Raw genomic sequence first — 26,915 nt, forward strand, 5'->3', positions numbered from 1 at the left:
TTATATTGGCCATCTTCCATCTAGATATCAGCATCACAAAAGCTGGTTTTCTAAACAGTTAACAAAAAATTTAGTTCTGTAGAAAATAATAATGGAATATTAAGATATTACGACATATTATTTTATAAAAATTGATGATAAACATCATGAATTAGTATCTAGTAATAATGAGAAACTTTCTTATAATAATTATCTCTTAATGTAATGACTTAATTACATTTTAAATCAACTGTGATAAAAAAAACAGCTTCCATATCACACACATTGAACAACTAGGAAAGAGTATTTCTTTAAAAATAGACTCGATTGGAGTGTGTGTGTCTGTGTGTGTGTTCTTGCATCTTTGTGTCCGACGGTAGTGCTGCTCATCCCGTAAATGCCCGCCCTTCTTCTGCACCAGGGCAGCAGAGCTCTACCTGTTAGACTGCCGCATCACTGGACTATCCTTGGCAACCGGTACCGCGGTAACCCGAGTCTCCTCCTCCACTTCCTCCCAGTCCGGACACCAGAATGCATGCAGAGAGGACACACCGCCTCAGCACTTTTGTGTGTGCAAGTGTGCGCGTGCGAATGTGAATTATTGATGAGGACGCAGAGGTCTCAGAAGGTCCTGCCGGGCCGTCCTGTGAGTGTGTGAGGTTGGAAGGGTGTGGGGGTGTTTATGTCTGTCAGTAGAGATGGGGGAGAAGAGTACAGTACACCAGCCAAAACAGCCTCCTTACGATGGACTGTGCAACTACGCCCAAAAAATTACGTCCTGCTTCGGATTGGATGGTAAGCTTAGTTTTGGATCTCTCAGTTGTTGTTTTTGCACATGATTTATGTGCTTGTCTCTATAGGAGCCTTGTTTTCTTTGTATGTGTGCTCTTTTTGTGTTCATGTGGCATTGTTTTCCTTTGTAAGGGAGTTGTCTCTGATATATGTGCTGGAGCTGGATCAGTTTTTGTAAGGAGAAAGGGGGTGGTTTGCTTTGCAGCAGAAAGATTTATTCTCAGTCTACCTCTGCCTTTAATGTGCTGTATTCATTTGTAGCTAGTATGTTGTATGCTCCACTTCACAGAAGAAACTCATCCATCCGATGCATGTAGGATGGAAGCGAGTCAATTAAAAAAAATACATACAGTATAAAAGAAAACAGATTGGCATAGATGGTTAGAGCTTGGTGCACCACTTAAAAAAAGATGAGTAGGACATGTTGTCCTGCCCATTCAGTGACTTTGGTGCTCTGTGGTGGCAGTGCTGTTTTGCTTAGATGCTGAACTGTCTGTTTGCTGTTTTATGCCAAGTTCATGTGTCAAGTTTGAGGCATGTTTATGATGTTATTGCTTAAGTATCATTTGAGTAGAGTATAGATGATTTAGCATTTTTGGCATTTGCTGCTTTTTTATAAACAAAAACAGCTGAAAGTCACTTTTTTGGATTACTGCAAATATTGTGCAGTTTGAAAGTTGTAATACTGCTCTGATCAAAACTAGAGTTTATATGTGTTAAATATTTTTTCTATCTATCTATCTATCTGTATATCTATCTATCTATCTATCTATCTATCTATCTATCTATCTATCTATCTATCTATCTATTTACAGGTGCCCCTCAGAAAATTATAATATAATGGAAAATGTCTTTATTCTTTGGTAATTTAATTTAAAAAAGTAAACTTTCTTATATTCTAGATTCAGTGCACACAAACTGAAATATTCAAAGAAGGTTTTTTTTTGTTGTTGTTTTTTTTTTAATTCTGATGGTTATGACTTACAGCTTAGGAAAGTAAAAAAAAAAATCAGTATGTCAAAAAATCTTAATATTCCATTTTGAGCTTGATTAGTTTGATTAATTTTGAGTATAGATACTGGGTACATCTTAGGCTAGTTTAGAACATGCAGCCACAATTATGAGAAAGACTACTGACTTTACAGTTGTCCAGAAGACAATCATCAACTTCCACAAGGAGGGTAAGCTTCAGAAGGTCACTGCTGAAAGGGCTGGCTGTTCACAGAGTGCTGTATCAAAATATATTCATAGAAAGTTAACTGGAAGGAAAAAGTGTAGTAGGAAAAGGTGCAGACTTGGGAATTTTATTCAGGAAAAGCCGAGAGCTTCACAAAGAGTGGACTGAAGCTGGAGTCAGCGCATCAAGAGTCACCACACTCAGACGTCTTCAGGAAAAGTGCTACACCTGTCAGATTCCTTCCAAGCCACTCCTGAACCAGAAAAATCATCAGAAGCATTTCACCTGGGGTATGGAGAAAAAAAACTGGACTGTTGCTCAGTGGTCCACAGTCCTCTTTTCAGATGAAAATAAATTTAGCATTTCATTTTGAAATCAAGGTCTGGAGTCTGGAGGAAGACTGGAGAGGAACAGAATCCAAGCTGCTTGAAGTCCAGTGTGAAGTTTCTGAAGTCAGAGATGATTTGGGAGCTGTGACGTCTGCTGGTGTTGGTCCATTGTGTTTAATCAAGTCCAAAGTCAATGCAGCCATCTACCCGGAGATTTTGGAGCACTTTATGCTTCCATCTGCTGTCAAGCTTTATGGAGATGCTGATTTCATTTTGCAGCAGGACTTTAGTACCTGCGCACAGTGCCAAAACCACTTCCAAGTGGTTTGAAGACCATGATATTACTGTGCTTGATTGGCCAGCCAACTCACCTGACCTGAACCTCACAGAGAATCTTTGGGGTATTGTGAAGAGGAAGATAAGTAACATCTGACAAACAATACAGAGGAGCTGAAGGCCGCTATCAAAGCAACCTGGGCTTCAGTAACACCTCAGCAGTGCCACAGGCTGATCGCCTCCATGCCACGTCACACTGAAGTAGTACTTCATGCAAAAGGAGCCCCAACCAAATACTGAGTGCATAAGTAAACCTGCTTTGGAGATCTTGAACATTTCTGTTTTTTAAATCTTTTTTTTAATTGATCTTTGAGAAAATATTCATATTTTTGAGATACTGAATTTTTAATTCTTAAAACAAACAAATCTTGAAATATTTCAGTTTGTGTTTCAATGAATCTAGTATATAAGAAAGTTTGCTTTTTTTGTATTAAATTACAAAAAATAAAGGAACTTTTTTAGATGCACTTGTATGATTGACTAACAGAAGCATTCCCATTTGTTGCCACTGATCTTTTTCTTTTCTTTTCTTTTCTTTTCTTTTCTCTTTTGGTCAATATTAACAAAGAACAATATTTATTTTTGTAATCTTACTTTTATTCAAGTGATTTAGCCATTTTTCTAACCTCTTTCCAAAGACGTCAAATCTGATGTCAGCAATCCAAAGTGCACAAAATGATAGACAAGTGAGTCATGTCAAAGGATTTGAGAGAGATCGGAAGAGAGCAGAGCTTTATTATTCATGAAGCCCTATATCACTCAGAAGTAGAAGAACATCACGAGAAACACAAGTTCATCCCTATTTCTCTCTCTCCGACCTTCTTCCATCTCCATCAATCTAAATCCATTTCTTTCTCCCCCTCCCTTTAGAATCTAATTTTCAGTTGGTGTAATAATGTTCAGCATTTGACAGTTTAAAGATTACATGCAAAATAATAATCCTCCTAAATCATTTATAAAATCTGCAGCATCTGCAAAACCCTTTGAGGCTTTTTTTTAAACCTAGTGAGCCACATTATTATAAGATATTATTAAATGTTAGAAAATATTAAATGTGACACAAATAGTGAACATGATTTTTCTTTCTTTCTTTCTGTTTCTTTTTTTAAATGAATTGTAAATATCATACAAAAATATCATAAACATATGTGTCCTTTCATCCAGATTTTTCAGTAAACTTTTGCATTGCGGAATTACCTTCTCCGTCGAGGATAAATATGAGACAACAGTTTGGCCAAAAGAAAGCAAGATTACCTTTTTGAACAACCTTTCTTGAAATGCTGCTTATGTAGGCATTTCTGTAGGTTTTGGAACACAGCCTATGTCTGTTTAATAAGCATAAACTGCTTATGCATCTGCACGGGGTCTGTCAGAGCAGCATGCGTCTGACGTCAAAATTGATTCTTCGTGTAATTTCATAAAGGCTGAAGGTTTCTCCAGGATTTATTAGCATTTGAATTATCAATGACAGTGACTAAAGTACTCTTGGAAAGGATTAGTTTCCTAAACAATGTTTGAATTACCCAATTAATAGATGCCAATGTCATTTATCAAACTAGTTTTTGATTTTGATGCAATGCACCAAACAATTGCTTTTATATTAATAATAGTACAAAATGTAATGTTCAAAAATACAGAATCTGCATGCATATATGGGGAAAAATAGCATTTGTTTATTGCTGCAATGTAGTCTCTTTTTTGTTGTTACATCAGATTGTTTAATTCTGATGGCTTTACTTTGGAAATTTTTCTAAATGAGAAAATCCTGTGATTAAAAATTGAAAGGAGTTTATGGGATTATTACTGATCTGTATCTCTCAGAATCTGCACAGATGTGTTTCCAGCTAATCTTGTGCATTGCATTTCAGTTGTACACTCTTAAAAATAAAGGAGGGTTTTGCAGCAATGCCATAGAAGAACCTTTTTAGGCTCCCTTTCAGTGAACTGTTCTTAAAGTAATTTTTTTTTATTTTTCATGGGAAGAACATTTTAATATTCTAATTCATCTTTTTCCACTAAAAAGAACCTTTTGTGCAATGGAAAGTTTCTGTTAATGATAAAGGTCTTCATGGAACTGTAAATGCAAATAAAGAGCCTTTATTTTTTTAGAGTGTATTAACAGAAAACCGATAATTGTCTAAAAGCTGCCCCTTCTTGATTTGGATCAAGAAGAGAGTATTTTTAGTTGTGTCAGTAAACTCTCACCAAGTAGCTTGAACCATTGCATCTGCTATGGTAGCATTGCTTGGCCCCATCCAAAAGATAATCACAGAGTAGACGTCAGGGTTAATCTTCTTACGAGAAGGCAAGGAGCTTTTTGAAGCACTTCTTACTTTCCACTCTGGCGTGGGGTTCACCTCTGGTCTTCACCTGAAGCAGAGGTAAGGAGTATCATTGTCAGGTGAGGAGCATTACATCTGGCAATCACTTAATCGGGACGAGCAAGCATTTGGTTGAAGATTTAAGATTTGTTAATCTGAAGATCGGAGGTTGAGATCTTTTGGTTGGAGTTTGGCCCTTTCTGCACTCATCTGCTGGTACGTGACCTCTGACCACTGAGTCAAAAGGCTTTTTGGAATATCATCAGCCATCATTTAGCCTGGATATTGAGGCTATTGTGGAAAAACTAATTCCTAAAGCATTTTATGGCTTATTTTGTGTATTCTGGAGGACTAATTGAGAATTCTGAGGTACGGCCGGCATGCCTTCCCTTCCCACTTTGAGCAGCCTGGGGAAGCTCTGCGGCTCAGGACGCAGTCAGCATGTGGATCGCACCCGGATCAAACGCACAAACTCTGTCAAACGCATATCTGTCATAGAGGATGGACGTGTGGCAGAAGTGTTGTACCTCATCCCGAAAGAGCCTGTGATGCAACAGCTGCCGTTCATCAACCCTGAAGACTATTACTTGACTGAGAGCCTGACACCTGGTATGAACAGCTATGGAAACTTGTGAAGGGTTGCACTTGATGTTGATATTGTTCTTCATTTCACATGTCTTGTTTATTGCATAATGCACAAGTAAGCTGAATTTAATTTAGATCAGTTTTGCTCCAGAAACCTGTCAAATTTAGACTAACTGAGCAACAGTAATTGTACAGTTTAATTGAACAATCTAATTTTTTTTTTTTTTTTTTTTACAAAACTTTTGTGAGTGTTTGTGACAAGGATTGTATAACAAGGAGCATTATACAATGTATTCATCAGTACACAGATGTCAAAAATTATTGTTACTCATTTTTGAAATTGAGTTTATGTAATTTTAAACTCCGGCATGCTTGATGGCAACCAAAAAGGCTTTAGTATTACAAGAGAACCAGTAGACAAATCCAGCATGTAAGATTTCCTCAGTTTTTGGATTTCTTGGGATTTACTCCTGTTTGGTTAAAGATTTACACGTATTGACCAGTGGCCTGTGGAAAAGAAAATTATTATTTTTTTTAAGTAAATAATTGTATTATTTAAGCTGCTGTTCAAAACTTTGGAGTCAGTGAGTAAAAAAAAAAAAACTTTTCAACAAGGATGCATTAAAGTGACATTAGAGTGTTGCAGAAAATGCTGTTATTCAGAACTTTTTTATTTATTCATCTCATCATCAAAGAATCTTGCAAAAAGTAAAAGTAAAAAATGTTTGATGGTTTTGCGGGTTTCAGCATTGATAATAATAAGAAATCTTTCACAAACAGCAAATCAGGAGGATAATAGAATGAATTCTGAAGGATCACATGACACTGAAGTAAAACACTGAAAGAATGATTCTTAAAGTTCAACTTTTACATTACATTTTTTAATGTATTTTATATCTTAATAATAATATTAATAATAATATAATATAATATATAAATATTACAGTTTTATTGTATTTTTGATCAAATAAATGCAGCCTTAATAAGCATAAGATACTTCTTTGCAAAAACATTAAATATACCGACCCCAAACTTTTGAATGGTCTGTTGCCATTGGAAACAACGGATGCTCAGCTCAATGCATATATGTGAACCTTGAGTACAAAACCAGTCTTAAGTCTCTGGGGTATATTTGTTGCAATAGCCAAAAAACATTGGATGGGTAAAAATTATCGATTTTTCTTTTATACCAAAAATCATTAGGATATTAAGTAGAGATCATGTTTCATGAAGATATTTTGTAAATATACTACCTTAAATATATCAAAACTTATTTTTTTATTAGTAATATGCATTGCTAAGAACTTCATTTGTATAACTTTAAATGTGATTTTCTCAATATTTGGATATTTTTGCACCCTCAGATTCAAGATTTTCAAATATGCCAAATATTGTCCAATCCTAATAAACCATACAGCTTTAAAGATTTATACAGCTTTCAGATGATGTATACATCTAAATGTAAAATATTTACACTGGTTTTGTCGTCCAGGGTCACATTTTTCTTTTTACGTTTGTATATTGTGTCAAGTTCAAAGGAGTTGAAAAGCATCTCTTGCTACCTTTCTTTCATTGCATTCATTGTGCTCCATCTAGCTGGAACTCTTCCTGTACAAACAGCTAATAACTGAATATTTGTCCATTTATTTTCAAATTGCATTTTCCTCAGCCTTGCATTTCAGATTATACCATATAGATCTGCTTGGCCCTGGGAGAGGAGTTTACTTCCTGACATACAGTGGAGACCTAAGAGCTTTTACAGGGTCATCTGAGAAGGGCAGAGAGACAGTCTTGCAGTGGTGTTATTGGAAAAGTTAATGGAATAACAAATCAATGAAAATGCTCTTATGTAAATAACAAAGAGTCATAATATGAAAAAAATTCAGTGCTTTTGCATAGTCATTCAAACAAATTTCACTGAGTTTGACACATGTGAAACAATTTTAAGATCTAAATTGGATGCAGAACTGAATGAATGGGACAGGGGGAAAAAGTCTTCTGATTCATTCTGATTGCTTTTGGAGATTCACCTGGAATTTAAACTGTGTTTACAGTGTCAAATAAGTGCTTTTCCAGGTTAGTGATGTCAAATCTTGGAATTTTGTTTTTTGGCACCTAGTAGCACCAGATATTCAGAATCATAAAAGTGCATACTTTTTGGTTTATGCTTCTGAAATTAACGAAAATTCTGCTTACAGATTCTACAGACATCTCTGTACAGCTTCTTGTGAATCAGTACTGCTGTGCAGTTGTTGAAGTTGTTTCTGTGCTGTGCTGCTATTGTGGCGTCGGTGATTTCACATAAACCTGTTCAAAGCGGCATGAACAAAACGAATGGCAACAGACAGAAAAAGTTGATTTCATGCATTTAAGAGTCCTCTAAAAAACAGTCACTAGTGAAACTTCTATTATTTCATCATGAGTCCATTCTGCTGATGTAGTTGTCACTCAGACAGCTGTTGTACTGTGATGAGGCTAATGAGATCGTCACAGCTTAATCACAGGGATATTCATGGTGGATTAAAGCATGTTGCTGTCATGATCCAGACAAGCCTGTGTGATCTGTGAGGAGACTTCAGGTGAAGACGGCACAGCTGTGTCTGTCCCTGCACAGTTGCTGACTTGGCCGTTTAGTTATTTTTGACCTGCACCATGTGTTGAGCACATGATTTTTGTAATGAAGAATATTTTTAGTTTAATATTTTTTTATTTATTTAAATTTTTTAATTATTTATTTGTTTGTAGTATTTTAGGAGAAAATACATTTAACATTTTAAAATAAACATAAAAAAAAGTTATTAGTGTGATTTTATTCAGTTTTAAATGTGTTTTATTTTTATTTTATTTATTTTTTTGTGCAAATATCCAAGCTTAATATGTGGAAGCTATTTTCTAGAATAAATCAGCGTTTTTCAGTTGTCCTTTCAATGTACTGATAACTCTATTTTTCTGAGAATCCTGATCAGCCGGATACTGAAACATTACTCAGCCTAAAAGTGCAAGTTTATTTTGTTTAACCAGTGACTGGCAGTGTATGTTTGGGAAACCTCTATAAAAAAATATATATATATATATATTTATTTGCAGATAGTCTAATAAATTATTCTAATAATAATAATCTAAAATTATTATTATTATTATAAATTTACCTTAAATATTTACACTTAATATTAGTGTATAATTGAATATTTTTGACCAAAAAAGGTGATTTCAAGCATCAAAATAATTAAAGATTAATACTGCTGAGTTTATTTTTATTTCTATGGACATTATAATGTCCTGTTTTTTTTTTTTTTTCGTCCTTTTTTGCTGTTGTTATTGTTGTTTAGCAAAAAAAATAACCACTGTCATACATTTTTACTATGATTTGCAAAAGAAAGCCAATAAAATGTAATTCAGTGCAACCATAGTTTACATATACCAAATAATGTTGCCATAAAATGTTTTTTTTAATTTTTAAGCCTAGTCAAGCCAAATTGGCAACTATATTCATAAATTCTGCCAGTAATTTCCAGACTGCAGAGGAAGATGGGCAAGTCCTTGGATTAATGTGACAGAAAGGGGGATGGGATGGAGGGAGGGAGGGAGGGAGGGGGCGATAGGAGGAGGAGACAGAGGGGTACAGGGGAGCAGGCGCACGCCCGCCTGCCTCTGTTGTTATGGGACACATTTAGCATTTTGTAATTTGCCTGTTTCTCTTTTATTCATCCATATTAATTGACTGGATTTTTTGTTCATTTTTTTAATCTCACTGGACACGACTCCACAAGGGCTGATTATTGATTCATCTTCACTTACCACTGATGGTCATGGTCAAGAAGAAAGGTAATTAGGAGCGTATGTGTGTTTTGGTGAGAGTAACTGACCATCTGTATAGTAGTGTGGTCACATTTCACACTATTAAGAGTAAATAGTCACTTTCAAAGGTTTACCAGAAATGCATCATGAGAATCACATGCTGTTCTTTATCTCACCTCTTATTTAAGGTGATTCTGATGCTGTATTTTAGTTTATGTCCAGATTGCACCATGTTTGGCTTTAGCTGCTGTGTGTGAGCAATTTGAATCAAAGGAACTGTTATATAAGAGAAAGAGTCGCTTTGTGCTGCAGTCGTACCTGTCAGGTCTACAGGTTATTTGATCATTTGATTGTTTAATAGTGGCATGTCTCCTGCCGCTGCTGTTGTTTCAGCAGTGTTGCAGTTTTAAATGGGACACAAAAGCATGAGGTAGACACGCGCAGCCCGCACCCGTCACCACAGCAACGCTCACAGGAAGGTAAAGTCCATTGTTGTGTCTCGCCTGCAGTGGCCTCTTTCAGTTTCAGGGGGTCTCTTTAAAGATGTCTGCCGCAGTTCATCTGCAGAGACGCAGAGTTTAGGTTCATTTCCAGCATTGTGTCTTTAATTAATAAATACAGTCTTTTTTCAGTACTATAAAGGGAAGACTGCAAGTGTAACGTTTTGTAGATTTGTAGGCACAAACACATAGGTAAACTTGAACTAATATTTTACACACAGTAACCAAGCTAACAATCATAAGATTTGTCCTTATAGATTTTTATTCTTGTGGACTTTTGGTATTGATTTATTTGAAAACATATTTAGTCGATAATTTGATTTATGTATGAAATATAATAATATGTAATAATGTGAAAGTAATAATATGATACTGCAGTATTGTTTTGCTGCATAAAAATGTTTGAGCTAAAAAAAAATTCTAATTGCGCTGAAATTGTCATATAAAATCACCATGTGAAAGTAAAACAACCTCATCATTTGTTTACCATGTGCACTTTATAATTTTTTACTCAACTTGGTGCCCATGGTGGCATTTCATTCAGTTAGTTTCCACCAAGTGAATTAATCAAAAGTGACAGTAAAGACTTTTGCAATGTTACAAAATATTTCTATTTCAAAAAAATTCTGTTCTGTCTGTTCAAATAATACAGAAAAAATTTTGAATGGTAGTGTACCTTGGAATTTGAGTTTTTTTTTTTTTTTTTTTTTAAGAATACCATGGTATTACCATCATGCTAGTGTCCAAAAAATTGTTATATTTAATGTTAATACCATGCTATGTTAAGGTGGAAAGCACAATACAGCATATGCTGGTACGTTTTGAAGCATAGCAGATGGTTGCAGTTGGTTTAAGCTGGTCCTTAGTTGGTTATGAACTGGTTCAAGCTGGTCCTGAGCTGGTTATGAGCTGGTTCTGAGCAGGAGCTAGTTGCCTAGGACCAACTTAGGACCAGCACATGACCAGCTTAAACCAGCACAAACAAGCTGCCTTGCTTCAAAACATACCAGCATATGCTGTTGTTTTCAACTGGCATGCCTTTCATGAGAAGCCAATCTTATAATGCACTGTATTGAGCTCAGGGAAACAAATGAATCCAGACAAATGTTATAAGTATTGATAAAATATTCTGTGCATTTCTGTAGTTATTGGAATATTGTGATCTTAGCCTAGCAATACACCAGTGCAAAACTATTTTTAAATGAATTGCATTCCATTTCATGTACTAAACTCGTTTTATCCCAGTTAAGACCGCTGTCTGTAGTCAGGAGAGCGAGTCAGTCGGGCTGCAGTGTCTGTGAAGCTGATGTGAAGAAATGCCTGCTTGTGTGGAGGACGTGTTCTAGAAGGCTTCACTAAGAGTTTGGATGAAGTACAGCAGCTGTCATCTACTCTCCTGCATTATACCACTCATTTGATTTTTTTATACATGTAAGACCCCTCAGTGTGTTTTATTTTATTTTATTTTTTATTTTTTTTTACATTAGCGAGTCATTTATACGGCTTGTAGACTTGAGAACTGTTATGCGAGAGAAATAAGCAATTGTGAGATATAAAGTCACAATTACCTTTTTTTATTCATTTTTTCTTTCGACTTCCATAAGGACCTTGGTCATAGAGATCAGAATATCTCCCTGTGAAGTATAAGCATATGCCATGTTCTTTTTCACTTAACAAATGTACATTTTACAGTATTTTATTGTAAAATAACCGTAACATAACCTGAAATGTCCCATTAGATCAACTGCAGTTCATTTAAATTTGATCTCACTGTTCTTATGGGGCGGCAGTGTCTCAGTGGGTCATGTAGGTTGTCTACAAACTGGAAGGTTGGTGGTTCAATCCCTGGCTCCACCTGACCAAGTGTCGAGGTGTCCTTGAGCAAGACACCTAACCCCAGCTGCTCCCGACGAGCTGGATGGCACCTTGAATGGCTGACACCGCAGTCGGTGTGTGAATGAGTGAGTGAATGGGTGAATGTGAGGCAACTTGTAAAGCGCTTTGGATGGTCATGTGGTCTATTGAAAGCACTATATAAATGCAGTCCATTTACTTGTTCCAAATGTTTATGTTTCTAAATGTAATTTCAGTTATGTTTTCATGAATACTGAATGTTTTGAATGTAATGATTCTTTAGCTCTGGCAGTGAGAGATACGGCTCTGATCCCACTTTCCAGTGCTTTGTTTGGCCTGGGACGGGAGGGTGGAGAGGGTATGGTAAGGGGGCAGGGGAAGAGATTCTCCTCATAAATATGTAGGAAAAAAGTATCTGTCTGTGAAATGAATGTCCCACGAGACTCGTACATGCTAACACACATGCACGCACATCCAGCATTGCTCTGGACCTGTGACAGAGACTGTCTGTGTTTGATGCTCAACACTGTGAGACAGAATCAGTCGCTCCTCCCGGGTTAGTATAGACACAGCTGAGAGGGGGAATGGGCTAGGATGGAGTACACTTAGAAATAAAGCCTCCAAAAGGGGGTTTTCACAGAACAACTATTTTGGGTTGCCCAAAAAACCTTTCAGTGAACAGTTCTACCACTTTTTTCTTAGCTTAGTCTTATATTTTGTAATATAAACCAAAATGGACTGTTACTGAATGGAATATTGTATTTTATATGCAGTAGCTCTGCACAAGCAGCTCATATTCCATACATACTTGCACTTTTGCAGTACTGTTACAGACCATGAGAACTTTGTTTTCTTCTTTTACAGTGGCCCATACACAGGAAGCTCACCACCAGACGGGGAAGCCTTTGATATGCTGTGCTAAATGTGGAGAGGTGTGCAAGGGAGAGGTGTTACGAGTGCAGGCCAAACACTTCCACATCAAGTGCTTCACATGCAAAGGTGAGTGAATTAATGTCACTTATGCACATATACAAATCATCAGTCCCTGTTACATACAAGACATCCAGTGCCACGAAGCCAAATGCTGAATGAGGAAGAGATGTAAATTAGAATTATGATATGAATGGAATATTCAGAGACAGAATCTAATATCTTCAGAAAAGGAGAGGTGTACGCTGGACGTTCACTGTCTACTTAAATTGAGAGCACAGCAATTTAATAACATGTCTGGTTTATATTTTACAATGAACAAAATCAAAAGAAAAGCTTAGGAAATTAATGTTAGCTAGACAGTTTATGACAGGTTGTGTGCATTTGGTTGCATATTCAAAGTGAAATTGTCCCTGTCTGAGATGTTGTGGTTCTGGTTTGCTAAATTTTTCCTATGAATGTTTCTGAAGTCTGTCTAACACTGTTTGTGTGTGTCTCCAAAGACTCATCTCTACTGCCAGAGTGCAGGATCACTGTGTGATTGTTAAGACCGTTATATGAGTTCCAACTTGACCTATTTAGCATGTGTTTCTCAGAATCTGCAATAAGTTCTAAAAATAGACCCAACTCACTTGTGTTTGTAGTCAATATAGCATTAACTCTATATGGACAGGTGAGGATACCAACAACAGTTCACTGTGTAAATGGTAGTAGTGTACATGAAACTCTATCATTTTTCTATGAATCATTTAAGCATTTTAATAATTTTTTTTATTATAGGGTTAATTTTTTTTATTTTTTTAATGAATCAAATAATTATTATTATACAGTACTTGAAGTGTTGAACTTACTGGTATAGTGTTATGATTTACCATGTCACTTCAGGGTCTTTATTTAGTAAGCCCACCAAATCCATCTGCTTTTAACAAAACACTCAAGATTATCCTGATTCTTTTGTCAGCAACACTTGAGTCACGTAGAGCTAGATACAATGCAGTCCTACATTACGAAGTAAATCCTGTCATGTCTGAGCTGCGATCCAATTAACCCAGAGACTTTCCCTCTGTCCTGCTGTCCCACTTCAATTAGAGAGAGCCGCATTATGATGCAAGATCTGCACAAATCTGACTGACACAGTCACATCTAGTATGTTGCACATGAGGGGATCAATTAATGGAAGCTATGTACTTACTGTATATACACTACCTGTCAAAGGATGGACTTTTATTATTACTATTTTTCACATTTTAATTAATAGTCATCAAAATTATGAAATAACACAAAATATGGAAATTATAAAGTGATCAAAACGTGATAGAAGTTCAAATGTATGGCGGACAAATGTTCCTGCACTGCTCCAACTCAAAACATTACATTTTTTTTTTTTAAATAGTAGTTTTCTATAAAACTAATTAGCAAAAATAATGATAATAAAAAAAAAATCTTTTTTTTTTAAGATGAGAACCATAATTCAATCAAGTGTGTCCAAATGTTTATTTTGTAAGTATACAATTTATTAGCTTGTAGTAGTTCTTGTTTTTTTTTTTTAACAGTCACTGAGCGAAATGATACATGTTGAAATATGAAAACATGACATGTTTTCTTGGGGAACATGTTTGAAAAAATTACTTTTAAAAGTAGTATGTCATATTAATAAATAATTGCTTTACTTAAAATGTAACATATTACTTGTATGTTACTTTTGCAGTGGACGGATATTTGTTGTTTGTTTGTTTTTTCACTTTTAGCTTCAGTTGGGCAGAAGTAGCTCAAGTATATCTTGACTATTTAATATCCCGCCCAGCCCTTTATTTCTCACACAGGACTAAGTTCATATCATTCTCTGACCTCTGACCTTACTGTGGCCTCTAAATACATCACAGACACACAGAGACAATGACATTGACTGAGAGAGAGATAGAAAAATAATGACTCAGCAGGCCTATATTTGGACTAGGGATTTAAAAGTTCTTGAATTATAAATATGCAAGGTGATAATTAATATAAGATATTACACTCTTTTGTGTCAACTCTTGAACAAACTACACAGAAAATAGATTTGAATTTGAACATGACCTGTAGTAATCTAAGCAGATAATGAGTGTAAGAGCTAATCATCTACTTTGTATTCAACACCCTCAGGGATTATGCCATCCGTAAATCTGTTTAATAATAATCAGATTATCTAATCATCGAATCGCTTCAGAGTAGCATAAACACGACTAAATCATTGTATTCTTCATTTGCAGGCAACCTCCTCACAACCCGTTTTACTTCCATATTGTGATGTATTATTGAATCCAATAATACATTAAAGACCAATATTTGTTAAAGGAACAGTTCACTCAGGAATGATATTTTAAAATGTACTCACCAACAGACCAACAGTCCATCCAAGAACTGGTTTGGTTGAAATTTAGCATTACATCACCTGCTCACCAATGGATCCTCTGCAGCGAATGGGTGCCGTCGGAATGAGAGTCCAAACAGCTGATAAAAACATAATCAGTAATCCAGAAGTAATCCAAATGACTTCATAAATTATCTTGTGAAGCAGAAAGCTGCATGTTTATAAGAAACACATTCATCACTAAGGCACTTAAACTTCAAACCCTCACTTCTGTCCAATATACGAGTTCGTAATCCATAATAATGCTTCTGTCAGTGAAAAAGTCTGCTCCCTGTTGTTGTCTCACATCAAAATCCACCAACACCAACTGTTTTAGATTATTTTCATTTGTAAATGGTACTTGATCTGTGCATATTTCTCTCCTGATTCAGACAAGATGACTTTAGCACTGGAGAAAACAGTATAATGCATTGAGGACTTGTATATTAGCTGGAAGAGATGGTTTGAAGTTAAAAACATCTTGATGGATTTGTTTCTTACAAACCCACAGCTTTTCACTTCACAAGATGTTAACTAATTGACTGGAATCTTGTCAATTATTGTGATGTTTTTATCAGCTGTTTGGACTCTTATTCTGACGGCACCCATTCACTGCAGAGGATCCACTGGTGAGCAAGCATAATGGTACATTTTGACCAAATCTGTTCTATGAAGAAACAAACTCATCTACATCATATTCGGCTAATTTAAATTTTTGGGTGAACTATTCTTTTAAGAAAGTGGTTTCTGAGGAATAAGAGGTACATTTTAAATATTTTTTTAACTTGTATATAACTTACATATGTAATAATTTTATGTAAAGTAATACAGTCAATAAATCATAGAAAGTTAAATGAATGCATTCTAATTTGTGGAATTTCCAAACTGCGTATATATTATAAAGAGCTTATATTAAGATCATTTTTAAATAATCATAAAACAAATTTTTAAACGCATTTAAATGATGTTATTCTTAAGTTAAAACTAAAACTATCAGCTCCTTAGAATAAATGAAAGTTTAATATCTGATTATTAGATTTAATAAATTGTGTTGTGTCTGCCTCGTCCAAAGATGAAAGGCCATTACTTTTTATGTTTTTTCATGGGAAATTTATTAATTCCATCACCTGCTCACCAGTGGATCCTCTGCAGTGAATGGGTGCCATCAGAATGAGAGTCCAAGTAGCTGATAAAAACATCATCAATAATCCACAAGTAATCCACACAACTTCATAAGGATTTCAGGTGAAAGTTCGCTTGTAGGATATGTGCCAAGGATGTTGTTACCAAGTCCACTACTTTTACTTTTTCATTTATTCATCAGATCAAATGTTTCAGTGATGATTTCACATTTTCAATGGAGACGCTGTCATGTTGTTTATTCCCTTTAGGTTGATATTGTTGTGGCACTTTTTTTGAGATGCAGGTTAACTTACGGATGTTGGGATGAATATTTTTATGTCTCTTATTTTGTGTTAAAGGTGCAGTTAATACCTTTTTCTACAGTTTGTATATATATATATATATGTACAGATGCTTGTCAATAAATTAGAATGTCGAGGAAAAGTTTTTTCAGTAATTCAACTCAAATTGTGAAACTCGTGTATTAAATAAATTCAGTTCACTAAGACTGAAGTTGTTTAAGTCTTTGGTTCTTTTAATTGTGATGATTTTGGCTCACAAAAACCCACCAATTCGCTGTCTTCAACAATTTAGAATACTTCATAAATCCAATTTTTAAAAAAAAACATATAGTGAATTGTTGTCCTTCTGGAAAGTATGTTCATTTACTGTACATGTACTCAAGTTGGTAGGGTTTCCTTTTGCTTTAATTACTGCCTCAATTCACCGTGGCATGGAGGTGATCAGTTTGTGGCACTGCTGAGGTGGTATGGAAGCCCAGGGTTCTTTGACAGTGGTCTTCAGCCCATCTGCATTGTTTGGTCTCTTGTTTCTCATCTTCCTCTTGACAATAGCCCAAAGATTCTCTCTGGGGTTCAGGTCTGGTGAGTTTGATGGCCAGTCAAGCACACCAAACCATGGTCATTTAACCAACTTTTGGTGCTTTTGGCAGTGTGGGCAGGTGCAAATCCTGCTGGAAAATGAAATCAGCATCTGCTGGTCAGCAGAAGGAAGCATGAAGTACTCCAATATTTATTGGTAAACGGGTGAAGTAACTTTGGTTTTCAAAAAACACAATGAACCAACACCAGCAGATGACATTGCACCACAAATCATCACAGACTGTGGAAACTTAACACTGGACTTCAAGCAACTTGGGCTATGAGCTTCTTCACCCTTCCTCCAGACTCTAGGACCTTGTTTTCCAATTGAAATACAAAACTTGCTATCATCTGAAAAAATGACTTTGGACCAATGGCAACAGTCCATTTCTTCTTCTCCTTAGCCAGGGTTAGATGTCTCTAACGTTGTCTGTGGTACAGGAATGGCTTTACAAGAGGAATATGACAACTGTAGCCAAATTCCTTGACACTTCTGTGTGTGGTGGCTCTTGATGCCTTGACCCCAGCCTCAGTCCATTCCTTGTGAAATTCTCTAAAATTCTTGAATCCAGTTTGCTTGACATTCCTCATAAGGATGTGGTTCTTACGGTTGTTTGTGCATGTTTTTCTGCCAAATCATCACAATTAAAAGAACCAAAGACTTAAACTACTTCAGTATGTGTGCATTTAATTCATTTAATACATGAGTTTCACAATTTGAGTTGAATTACTGAAATAAATGAACTTTTCCTCGACATTCTAATTTATTGAGAAGCACCTGTATGTGTACTATTTCTCTCGCTTTATCTGTGAGACTTATGGGGTGGCGTTATCCTCAAATGGCCTCTGCAGAACTTTCTCAGTGAATAAACTCTTTTTATCAGAGCGGATCATGTAGAAGGCTATGAGAATCACTAGAGTCAGTTACATAACAGCACTGCAGAGCTCTCCTGCATACTACACATACACTGTACACATCTATTATACTTCCAGTCCCTCATTTTCCAAATAGAAAGTGGGTGAAGGAGCTCTTAAGAGCTGAAAATGAAACACAATGAGCTCTAAATGTGATTAAGATAGGCTATTGGTTCAGATTAGACATTTCAAGGCTTCTGACTATGTTTTCTCAAGATCATGGTTTGTCCATTGTCCTCCACTGTGGTTTATTTTTACAGTCGCTATTTCTAGTGCGCCAATTATGTTGCATTATCCGGTTACAAGAACAGAAATGTATGACAAAGAAGCCATTATAACAAAAATCTAGGTTCACCCTAAAAAGTTTTGTCATTATTTACTTATCAACTGATCTTTAACTCCTCTGCAGAACATAAAATATGATTGTTTGAAAAATGTATTTTTCTAGTATAAAGGAAGTGAACGAGGAGAACCGTTTTCTGTTTTATTGTATTTTAACGTAAATTATTTCTGGGATAAATCATTTTCATTACTCCAGTATTCAGTGTCACATGATCCTTCAGAACTTATTCTAATATGCTGATTTGCTTTTTTTTCTGAGATGTTTTTATGAAGCATTAAATTAATCTTTAATTATTTTATAGTTCTATAATATAATTTTATTTTATTATTCTCTAATGGTGTGTGTATATAACAAACCATGATTTTGATAATAATTCATTACCAACTTTAGAATGAATGAGTGTTTGTGTGTTTGGCTGCAGTGTGCGGATGTGATCTGGCTCAGGGAGGATTCTTCATGAAGAATGGGGAATATCTGTGCACTCTGGATTACCAACTCATCCATGGCACCCGCTGTAACATCTGTGGAGAGTTTGTGGAGGGGGAGGTGGTGACTGCACTCGGAAAGACCTACCACCCAACATGCTTTGTGTGCACAATCTGCAAGTAAGAGCCTACAGACACACACCCACACTTGCAAACAGACACACACTGGACATTATATAGTCATTGACATTGTGGAGGAATTTTAACTGTGATCATATATTTTATGACCTACAGGAGACCATTTCCTGCTGGAGACAGAGTGACGTTCAATGGCAAGGACTGTCTGTGTCAGTACTGCGCAGAGCCCACGTCTCCAGGACCTACTAAAGACGTCGTCGGACACAGCAGTGAGTGCAGGAACCACAGATCTAAACCACCATATGAGTGAATCGCACATAACTGATCAAGAACATGTCTGGGTCATATTTCAACCCAAGATCTAGGGAAAATTGCCATTAATAGTCACATTTCTAATCAAATTAATAAAAAGCTCATTCCCATTTGTGATATATGGGGGAACTATATTATATTAAACCAAATCAAAACAAATCTAATTTTCAGTAGTGAAATGTAAAAACAACAACAACAACAACATATATAAAGTTTGTTATACTACCTTGAATTTTTGTATTATTTATGAATTCATTAACTTCAACATTTGGGTATATTTAAGTAGAAATACTAGGTTACAATAAATCACTTTAGGAAATAATGAAATAAATAATTCATAAGTAAAGCATCTGAACTAATTGTGTTGAGGGAAAATATGATCACAATTCAGTAGGCTTCATTTTCTTTAGACAGTGTAATTCCTGATTTAATTTCTTTTCATTTTGATCTTAACATACATTTAGCATCTCACATATCTATAACTTGTCAAGTCACCTTTATTTATACAGCGCTTTAAACAAAACAAATTGTGTCAAAGCAACGGAACAACATTAATTAGGAAAACAGTGTCAATAATGCAAAACAACTTGTAAGTACTTAAGATAAAATCTCACTCAATTTAAAACCTAAAGAATCTTGATGGGGTAAAGAGTTTCTCATTATGTAATTTATATGCATAAACTTTATAAAACAGATTATTTAATCACAACTTCCTTCATGTTCAGACATTATTAAAGAATAATAAAAAAAATCATCATACATTAACTATAGTAAGAGTGCATACTGCTACATCCACACAGTGACTTAATGGGAAAGAAAGCGATTGTATAACATCCTGAAATGGTAAATTATTCAAAAACTCTGTCTCTCTTAGTAGATCCCTTTTCTGAGCATTTGGGGGCTTTTTGGCCAGGATCCATCTACTATAATAAATAATAAATCTTAATTTCCACTTTAAGCCTTTAAGCTTGACTACTAAAGCCAATGATAATCTCTCATCGACAAGGTAAAATGTGAAGAAAACAAATACCTGACAGACATCACTAATGCTTTTAAACCAGTGATGTTGTCGATAAATGCCATTGTGTGAGTCATCAGTGTCCTGATGTAATAGATCAAGACCCTTGATAGGTGCCAAAATTGTGTTCACAATATACTGATTCATGACATCAAGTGATCAAGCTGAAGTCTAAAAAATGGTTTGCATGTTTTGACACAAAAAAATGGCCCAAACTGAGTTCTTCACATGAATCATGTGCCAAATTTAAAGATGTTTTTTTTTTTTTTTTTTTGGAAAGAGCATCAATCGAGTCAGAGTGTCAAATTATTATTATTATTATTTTATGTTTCAGGTTGTGCGGGCTGTGGCAGAGACATTAAGAATGGTCAGGCTCTGTTGGCTTTAGAGAGTCAGTGGCATTTGGGCTGTTTTAAATGTAAGGCCTGTGCCAAAGTATTAACTGGAGAATACATCAGCAAGTAAGATGCATTTTTTACACAAAATTCATCCATTCCATCCTAAATGATGGATGATGGTATGCATTGGTTTGTTCTCTGTATGTGCACAGGGATGGCGCCCCCTACTGTGAGCACGATTATCAGGTCCTGTTTGGAGTGCATTGTGAAGCGTGTCAGCAGTTCATCACCGGGAAAGTCCTGGAGGTACAGAAACACACACACACAGTTCTGGACTGGTAACAAACTGATCACTTGAAATACTTTTTTGTGGCTTTGTGGCATGTCTGTAGCTTTGAGCAGTGTTGTTATTGTTAAAGGGATCGTACACCCGAAAATTAAAATTACCCCTTGATTTACTCACCCTCAAGCCATCCTAGGTGTATATGGCTTTCTTTAAGCCTAATACAATCGAGTTGCATTAAAAAAAAAATGTCCTGGCTCTTTTAAGTTTTATTAAGACTGTGAAAGGCTATTGAGATTTTGAAGACCAATAAAAGTGCATCCATCCCTCATGAAAAGTGCTCCACACAGCTCCGGGGTGTTAATAAATGTCTTCTGGAGTGACATTTAGACACCTCAACACTCTGTCAGAATATTTCCATCTTTCTGTTGAACAGGAAATATGTCAACACAGGAAAGAATATTGCTTTCATCAATAAAGCCATCAAGTGACAACCTAACACAGTACTAGAATTTTATTTATTTATGTTTTTGTATCGTTTTCAGTTGCTTTGTACAGTCATCAGACAGTAATCCTCTGCATTAAACACTTGATGGTCAGAACTAACCATATTTATCCGTATATTTATTGTAGTCTGGGTCATATTTCCTTAATTTTTTAGATTTTTCAGAACAGACCTGTGGACCATTTTGGAGTCTTTTCCCACCATTTGAGAATGACATGCAACATGAACAGTATGCTTATCACTTTATAGCATGAGTGTTCGACAACAAAACACACTGATTGTGACACAGACCTGCAGCACAAAAGCATGTTACACACATCTGATGTCTCGCAGATAACCGTCTAGAGTTTCACAACAGGCTCACAGCCGATTTCACAGTATTGCAACAGGAAGTTTCATCCGGCTAACTGAATCTGATTGGCTGTGAGAGAGACAGTTGTCCTTTCTCATCACACTGTTTTCCTGTTTGTTATAATGGAATGTGTTTGTGCATTGCTGCTCAGGAGTGAAATGGGCCCTGTATAAATTACTTAGTTTGAGTAGTTTGAGAGCACAAGATACTGCACAGGACCTGTAAGTCTCTCTCAAGACTGATTTTTTTTTCATGAATATAAATTAAATAATATTTAATAATAATTTAAAATTGTAAAAAAAAATGGCTAAAAACAGTTTTTGCCCAAAAATGTAACAAATAACTCAGAAACAGCAAGTGAATTAAACATGAAATAAGCATTGGTTGTGCATTAATGATTAAATGATTAAATTAATTAAGCATTGAATGAAATGTGAAATTCTGAAGTAGAAAGACTGAAATGTAAAATGTACTCCAGTACTCTTTGTTTTATTTATATCTTTGAATGATTGAATGAACAGATGATTTGATTCTGCAAACACAGAACGATAAGCTTGTTTGTTCTGGTCATTTGAATAAAATATGCGTCGACTCATCTCACATGATACACATGCAAAACTTCAGCTTCTCTTTAACAGTCTGTTAGAGTTATCTCGAATAGCCGTTTTCGGGTTTAACTTTGAGTATGTTTCTCCACAGGCAGGGGACAAGCACTACCACCCCAGCTGTGCTCGCTGTAGCAGGTGTAACCAGATGTTTACTGAGGGAGAGGAGATGTACCTGCAAGGTGAGTCTCAGCCTTTAATATTATCTTCTTTTTTTTGGGGGGGGGGGGGGGGGGGTTTAATTGCTGGAATATGTTTAACCAAATTAATTTCTTATAATTAAAGTTTGTAGCCAAACTTTAAGTTGGCTTGAAAAAGCCTAGCCAAAAAGTATGAAGTAGTTTTAAAAGCTTAAAGTTTGAGGGTTTTCAGTTTTAACTAATTTGATTTAAAGTTTTGAAGGCAGTACAATCCATCAGAAAAAATAGATAGATAAATAGATAAGAGATAGTAAACTAGCATGTTGCTAACATGATTAACAAGTTACTAGCATGTCACTAACATGTTTACAGCATGATTATGTTGCTGCTAACATGATTAGCAAGTTACAAGCATGTTGTTAGCATGATTACCAAGTAACTAGCATATCAGTACCATGTTTCCAGCATGATTAGAATTTCTCTAGCATGTGGTTAACATGATTAACAAGTGACTAGCATGTTGCTAGCATGATTAGCAAGTAACTGACATGTTGTTAGCATGATTACCAAGTAACTAGCATATCAGTACCATGTTTCCAGCATGATTAGAATTTCTCTAGCATGTGGTTAACATGATTAGCAAGTGACTGGCATGTTGCTAACATGATTAGCAAAAGACTAGCATGTTGTTAGCATGATTAGAAAGTTACTAGCATGTTGCTAGCATGTTTCTAGCCTGATTACCAAGTTACTTGTGTTGTTAACATGTTTCTATGCTAATCCAGCTAAAACCAGGTGATTCAGTAAAAAAAACTGCTAAAAGCCTGACCTGCTAAAACAGTGGCGAAAACCACTTTAAAAACCAGCTTAGGAGACCAGCCAAAGCAGCCAATCAGCTTAGGCTGGTTTTAGCTGTATTTTCAGTAGGGAGTTGTTAAGCTTTGCTATGCAGTAGACATCTTAAATACACCATAAGTCTTATTGTATAAAAGTTTTCACCCACTCAATGAAAGTCTTTCACATTTTAGGTGGTTTTGAAAGTCTGGTTTACGAAAACCGTAAGCCGGATCAGTTAGAAAAGATATAGCAACCTGAGCTTGGTGGTTGTAGCTTTAAAAGTCTAGGAGGAGATATATTTTAAAATTTGGTCTCAGAAGAAGTTAAAATCGTATTTCAATAAATTGGCTTTCTCAAGCCAACTTAAAGGTGCAATGTGTAATATTTAAAACAATCTATTTACAGAAATGCAATATAATATAAATAACTGTGTTTTCAGAGGTGTATAAAGACCTTTCTTAATGAACCATTATGTTTTTATTACCTTAGATTGAGCTATTTCTATCTACATACATGGCGGGTCCCCGGTCCCCTTACATGGAAGTTGCCATCATGTTTCTACAGTAGCCATAAACAGACAAACTGCTCTACAGAGCACGTTTCGTCACTTTGTTGTTCTTGCGAATAAAACACTGGCACAATGATGAACAAGTACATTAAATTTTGAATTTTCAGCATCATTACTCCAGTCTTCAGTGTTACATGATTTTTCAAAAATCATTCTAATATGCTGATTTGGTGCTCACAAAACATTTATTATTATCAATGTTGAAAACAGTGTTACTTCATTTTCAGGATTCTTTGATGAATAGAAAGTTTAAAGGAAGTGAATGTATTTGAAATATTAATCTTTTGTGTAATTATGCAAATTATATTTCTTTACTATCACATTTGATCAATTTAATGCATCTTGCTGAATGTATTTTTTTTTTTAATAAAATTGCATATATTGTTATGTTTAATTACATTGCAGAATGACTGAAGATGTGCCACATAAAGTTCACCTCTAAAAATTACAGTTCTGCTTTAGATTCTTTATCAGAAAGTGACCTAACTGACATGACTGAATGACCATCTCTTTCATTGTTTGTGCAGGATCAACAGTTTGGCATCCAAGCTGTAAACATTCACTCAGAGGCGAGGAGAGACAGCGGGTGAGGTCCTTTCAATGTCATTCTGTGTTTTTGCTGTCTGTATGTTCTTCTCTGCTAACTCTTTTCTGAAAGTAAATGTATTGTTAGCTGTGAGGCTGTACTTTCTCCTCCTGGATGTTTTTTGTACACATGTCGCTCAAACAATCATTCCGGAAACACTGCTATAGCTTAGGTAGTTCACTGTCTTTCGTGATGTCCGACCAAACCCCTGTGTCTTCCTCCACAGCTATTGCCTGCGTCTCTAGCTCTCTTCAGCAAAACAGAAAGGCAGGTACTGTACTCGCTGTTAGCTGCGCCCTGGCATCGCATGACCATGTGCTGCCCCTGGAGGCGGCAGGTTGCAGTGCTCCTCACTTGCAGTTACACTGCAGCTCTCAGACCGCCTGATCTCATTTTTAGCTATAAACCATCATTAACATCTGGTTTATTCCATTTCATAGACACTAGTGCTACAGAACAGATAGTTTAGCCCAGTTACTCTGCTATTGTGCCAGATAGGCCTCAAATCAAGCTAGGCTGCTGTAATCACACATGGTGCATTTCAGCATTTCAATATGCTGAGTAATATCAGATGCACTTACATTTTGATCCGCAAGCATTTCCTGCCATCGGAAACATGAAATTGCCATTGACGAGTCTCATTCATTGTGTGGAAGGCAAATGAATGATTTTCTTTACTTTTAGGTTTGTTTAAGGATGCTGTCATCATTTAGTCCTATCGTTCACAATATATATCATTTTACAGGTCAAAGTTTTCTTACATTTATATCTGAATATGTTATATTTATTAGAACATGTATATTCTGATGCTAACACGGATTTATACTTATGTGTTTAAAATATGTTTCTTTTGCATTCTTCGTAGCATGATTGGCCAGTAGGTCATGAATATTTTAATATATCATAATGTATCTCTTTACAGCCACGTGCAAGCAGGCACAAAATGTGTTTTACATAAAAGTTAAACGTGAGTGTGCATCACATTAAACAAAAGTTTAATGTGATGCACAGTAAGGCAAATATAAGTAACACACTCTTCTGGTAAAGGCTAATGCAACATTGAATAATCACGTCAGTGGGGAATATACGTAGTTGTTTAGATGAAAATGCAAATGCTGATGTTTTTATTTATTACTTATGTTGAATATAGGTTGTGGGTTCTAAGCCTGTGCTTGTTTCACAGCCGACATGCTCGTCGTCTGAGAGTATATGTTCCAGACCTGGTTCAAGCATACCTGGCTCACCGGGTCACACCATATATGTAAGTGCATCAGTTCATCATAGTGTAAATATATTCCCACAAAATTATTAAGCAGCACAATTGACTGATAAAGATAATAAATGTTTCTTGAGCAGCAAATCAGTATATTAGAATGATTTCTGAAGGATCACGTGACACTGAAGACTGGAGTAATGATGCTGAAAATTCAGCTTTGCATCCCATTAATAAATTATCATTTAAAATAGATTCAAATAGAAGACAGTTATTTTAAATTGTAATAATATTTCATTTCAATGTTACTGTTTTGCCAAACCTTGAACAGTAGGTTAAATACTTTTAAACCTGACAACTCAAATATCTATGACTAAACATTGTATTGCATTGTGTTACAATCTGGCTTAGCCAAGTCATCTTGTAGTTTTCTAGCTGTTAAAACAGATCCTAATAGATAAAAGGTAAAATCACTGTAACGTAAGTGGCTTTTTTGCCTTTTTTTTATTCTCACGCTCAGACCCTTATATTGGCCTAGGAGAGGCTTTTTATAGAACTTTATATTTTCACTGCTCTCTTGTATAAATTCAGACATCTGTGACTCCCTGTGTGTGTTTGTGTCCTCTAGGCAAAAGTAGACAATGAGATCCTTGATTACAAGGATTTAGCAGCTATTCCCAAGGTCAAAGCCATTTATGACATTGAGCGTCCAGATCTAATCAACTATGAACCACTTTACACCACCTCATTGGATGAGTCAGAAGAGAGAGAGAGTGTTGGAGAGGTAAAAAGAAGTCAAACAGAAGCTCTGCTCCAAGCCCTAGTGACTCACTAGAGTTTGAAACGGAGCTCTTGAGTTTGGTATAGTATTGAACACAGACTAATTTTTTTTCTGCTTGTTTAAAATTTATATATATACAGACAATAGTAGTGTTTTAAACTGACCTGGACTTTATTATCCCAACACAACACCTTTCTGTTGACAGCTGCGGAGCTCCAGGAGAGAGTTTTCGCCTATGCCAGAAGACAGAGTAAGTTAGTCACATGACCTCTCACCTGTCCCCTGATAGGCTGTTCCTCTCAGTCATTCTCATGTTATTGGTGTTGTCCTAAATCACACACTGGATGTGGACTAGCAGTCATGAGGTAGTCCAGGAGATTGTATTGAGTCCCATTTGTGGTTTTATGATTCAGATGGATGCTCATGGGTGCCACTTATCCACACAATTTATCTGCAGTGCATCCAGATGTTTTTTTTATAATTCCTCTGATTTTCAGTGATGACTCTCATTAGATTATCACTATTGTAATACAATAATGCTTTTGTGCTTCATTATTGTAATG

General features: G+C 35.8%; 1 protein-coding gene across 12 annotated transcripts in view; it reads left to right on the top strand.

The window, feature by feature from the left end:
• The first annotated feature begins 372 nt into the window (after positions 1 to 372).
• Positions 373 to 26,915, top strand: part of LOC132110441 (actin-binding LIM protein 1-like) — a 35,747-nt gene continuing 9,204 nt past the window's right edge. Inside the window, exons 1-11 of one of the 12 annotated variants that reach the window (XM_059517046.1) lie at positions 373 to 774; positions 12,536 to 12,670; positions 18,673 to 18,856; positions 18,971 to 19,083; positions 20,479 to 20,605; positions 20,695 to 20,788; positions 22,322 to 22,409; positions 24,300 to 24,358; positions 25,542 to 25,619; positions 26,200 to 26,355; positions 26,558 to 26,602. In XM_059517046.1, the coding sequence (XP_059373029.1) occupies positions 678 to 774; positions 12,536 to 12,670; positions 18,673 to 18,856; positions 18,971 to 19,083; positions 20,479 to 20,605; positions 20,695 to 20,788; positions 22,322 to 22,409; positions 24,300 to 24,358; positions 25,542 to 25,619; positions 26,200 to 26,355; positions 26,558 to 26,602 (1,176 nt within the window). In that variant the 5' untranslated portion in view covers positions 373 to 677. Of the gene's footprint in view, positions 775 to 4,820; positions 5,544 to 9,159; positions 9,345 to 12,535; positions 12,671 to 18,672; positions 18,857 to 18,970; positions 19,084 to 20,478; positions 20,606 to 20,694; positions 20,789 to 22,321; positions 22,410 to 24,299; positions 24,359 to 25,541; positions 25,620 to 26,199; positions 26,356 to 26,557; positions 26,603 to 26,915 lie in introns of those variants that run through there. The other 11 variants (XR_009424651.1, XM_059517047.1, XM_059517041.1 and 8 more) reach the window with 11 other exon arrangements.

Source organism: Carassius carassius, chromosome 30 (genome assembly GCF_963082965.1).
Source record: "Carassius carassius chromosome 30, fCarCar2.1, whole genome shotgun sequence".
Lineage (NCBI taxonomy): Eukaryota > Metazoa > Chordata > Actinopteri > Cypriniformes > Cyprinidae > Carassius > Carassius carassius.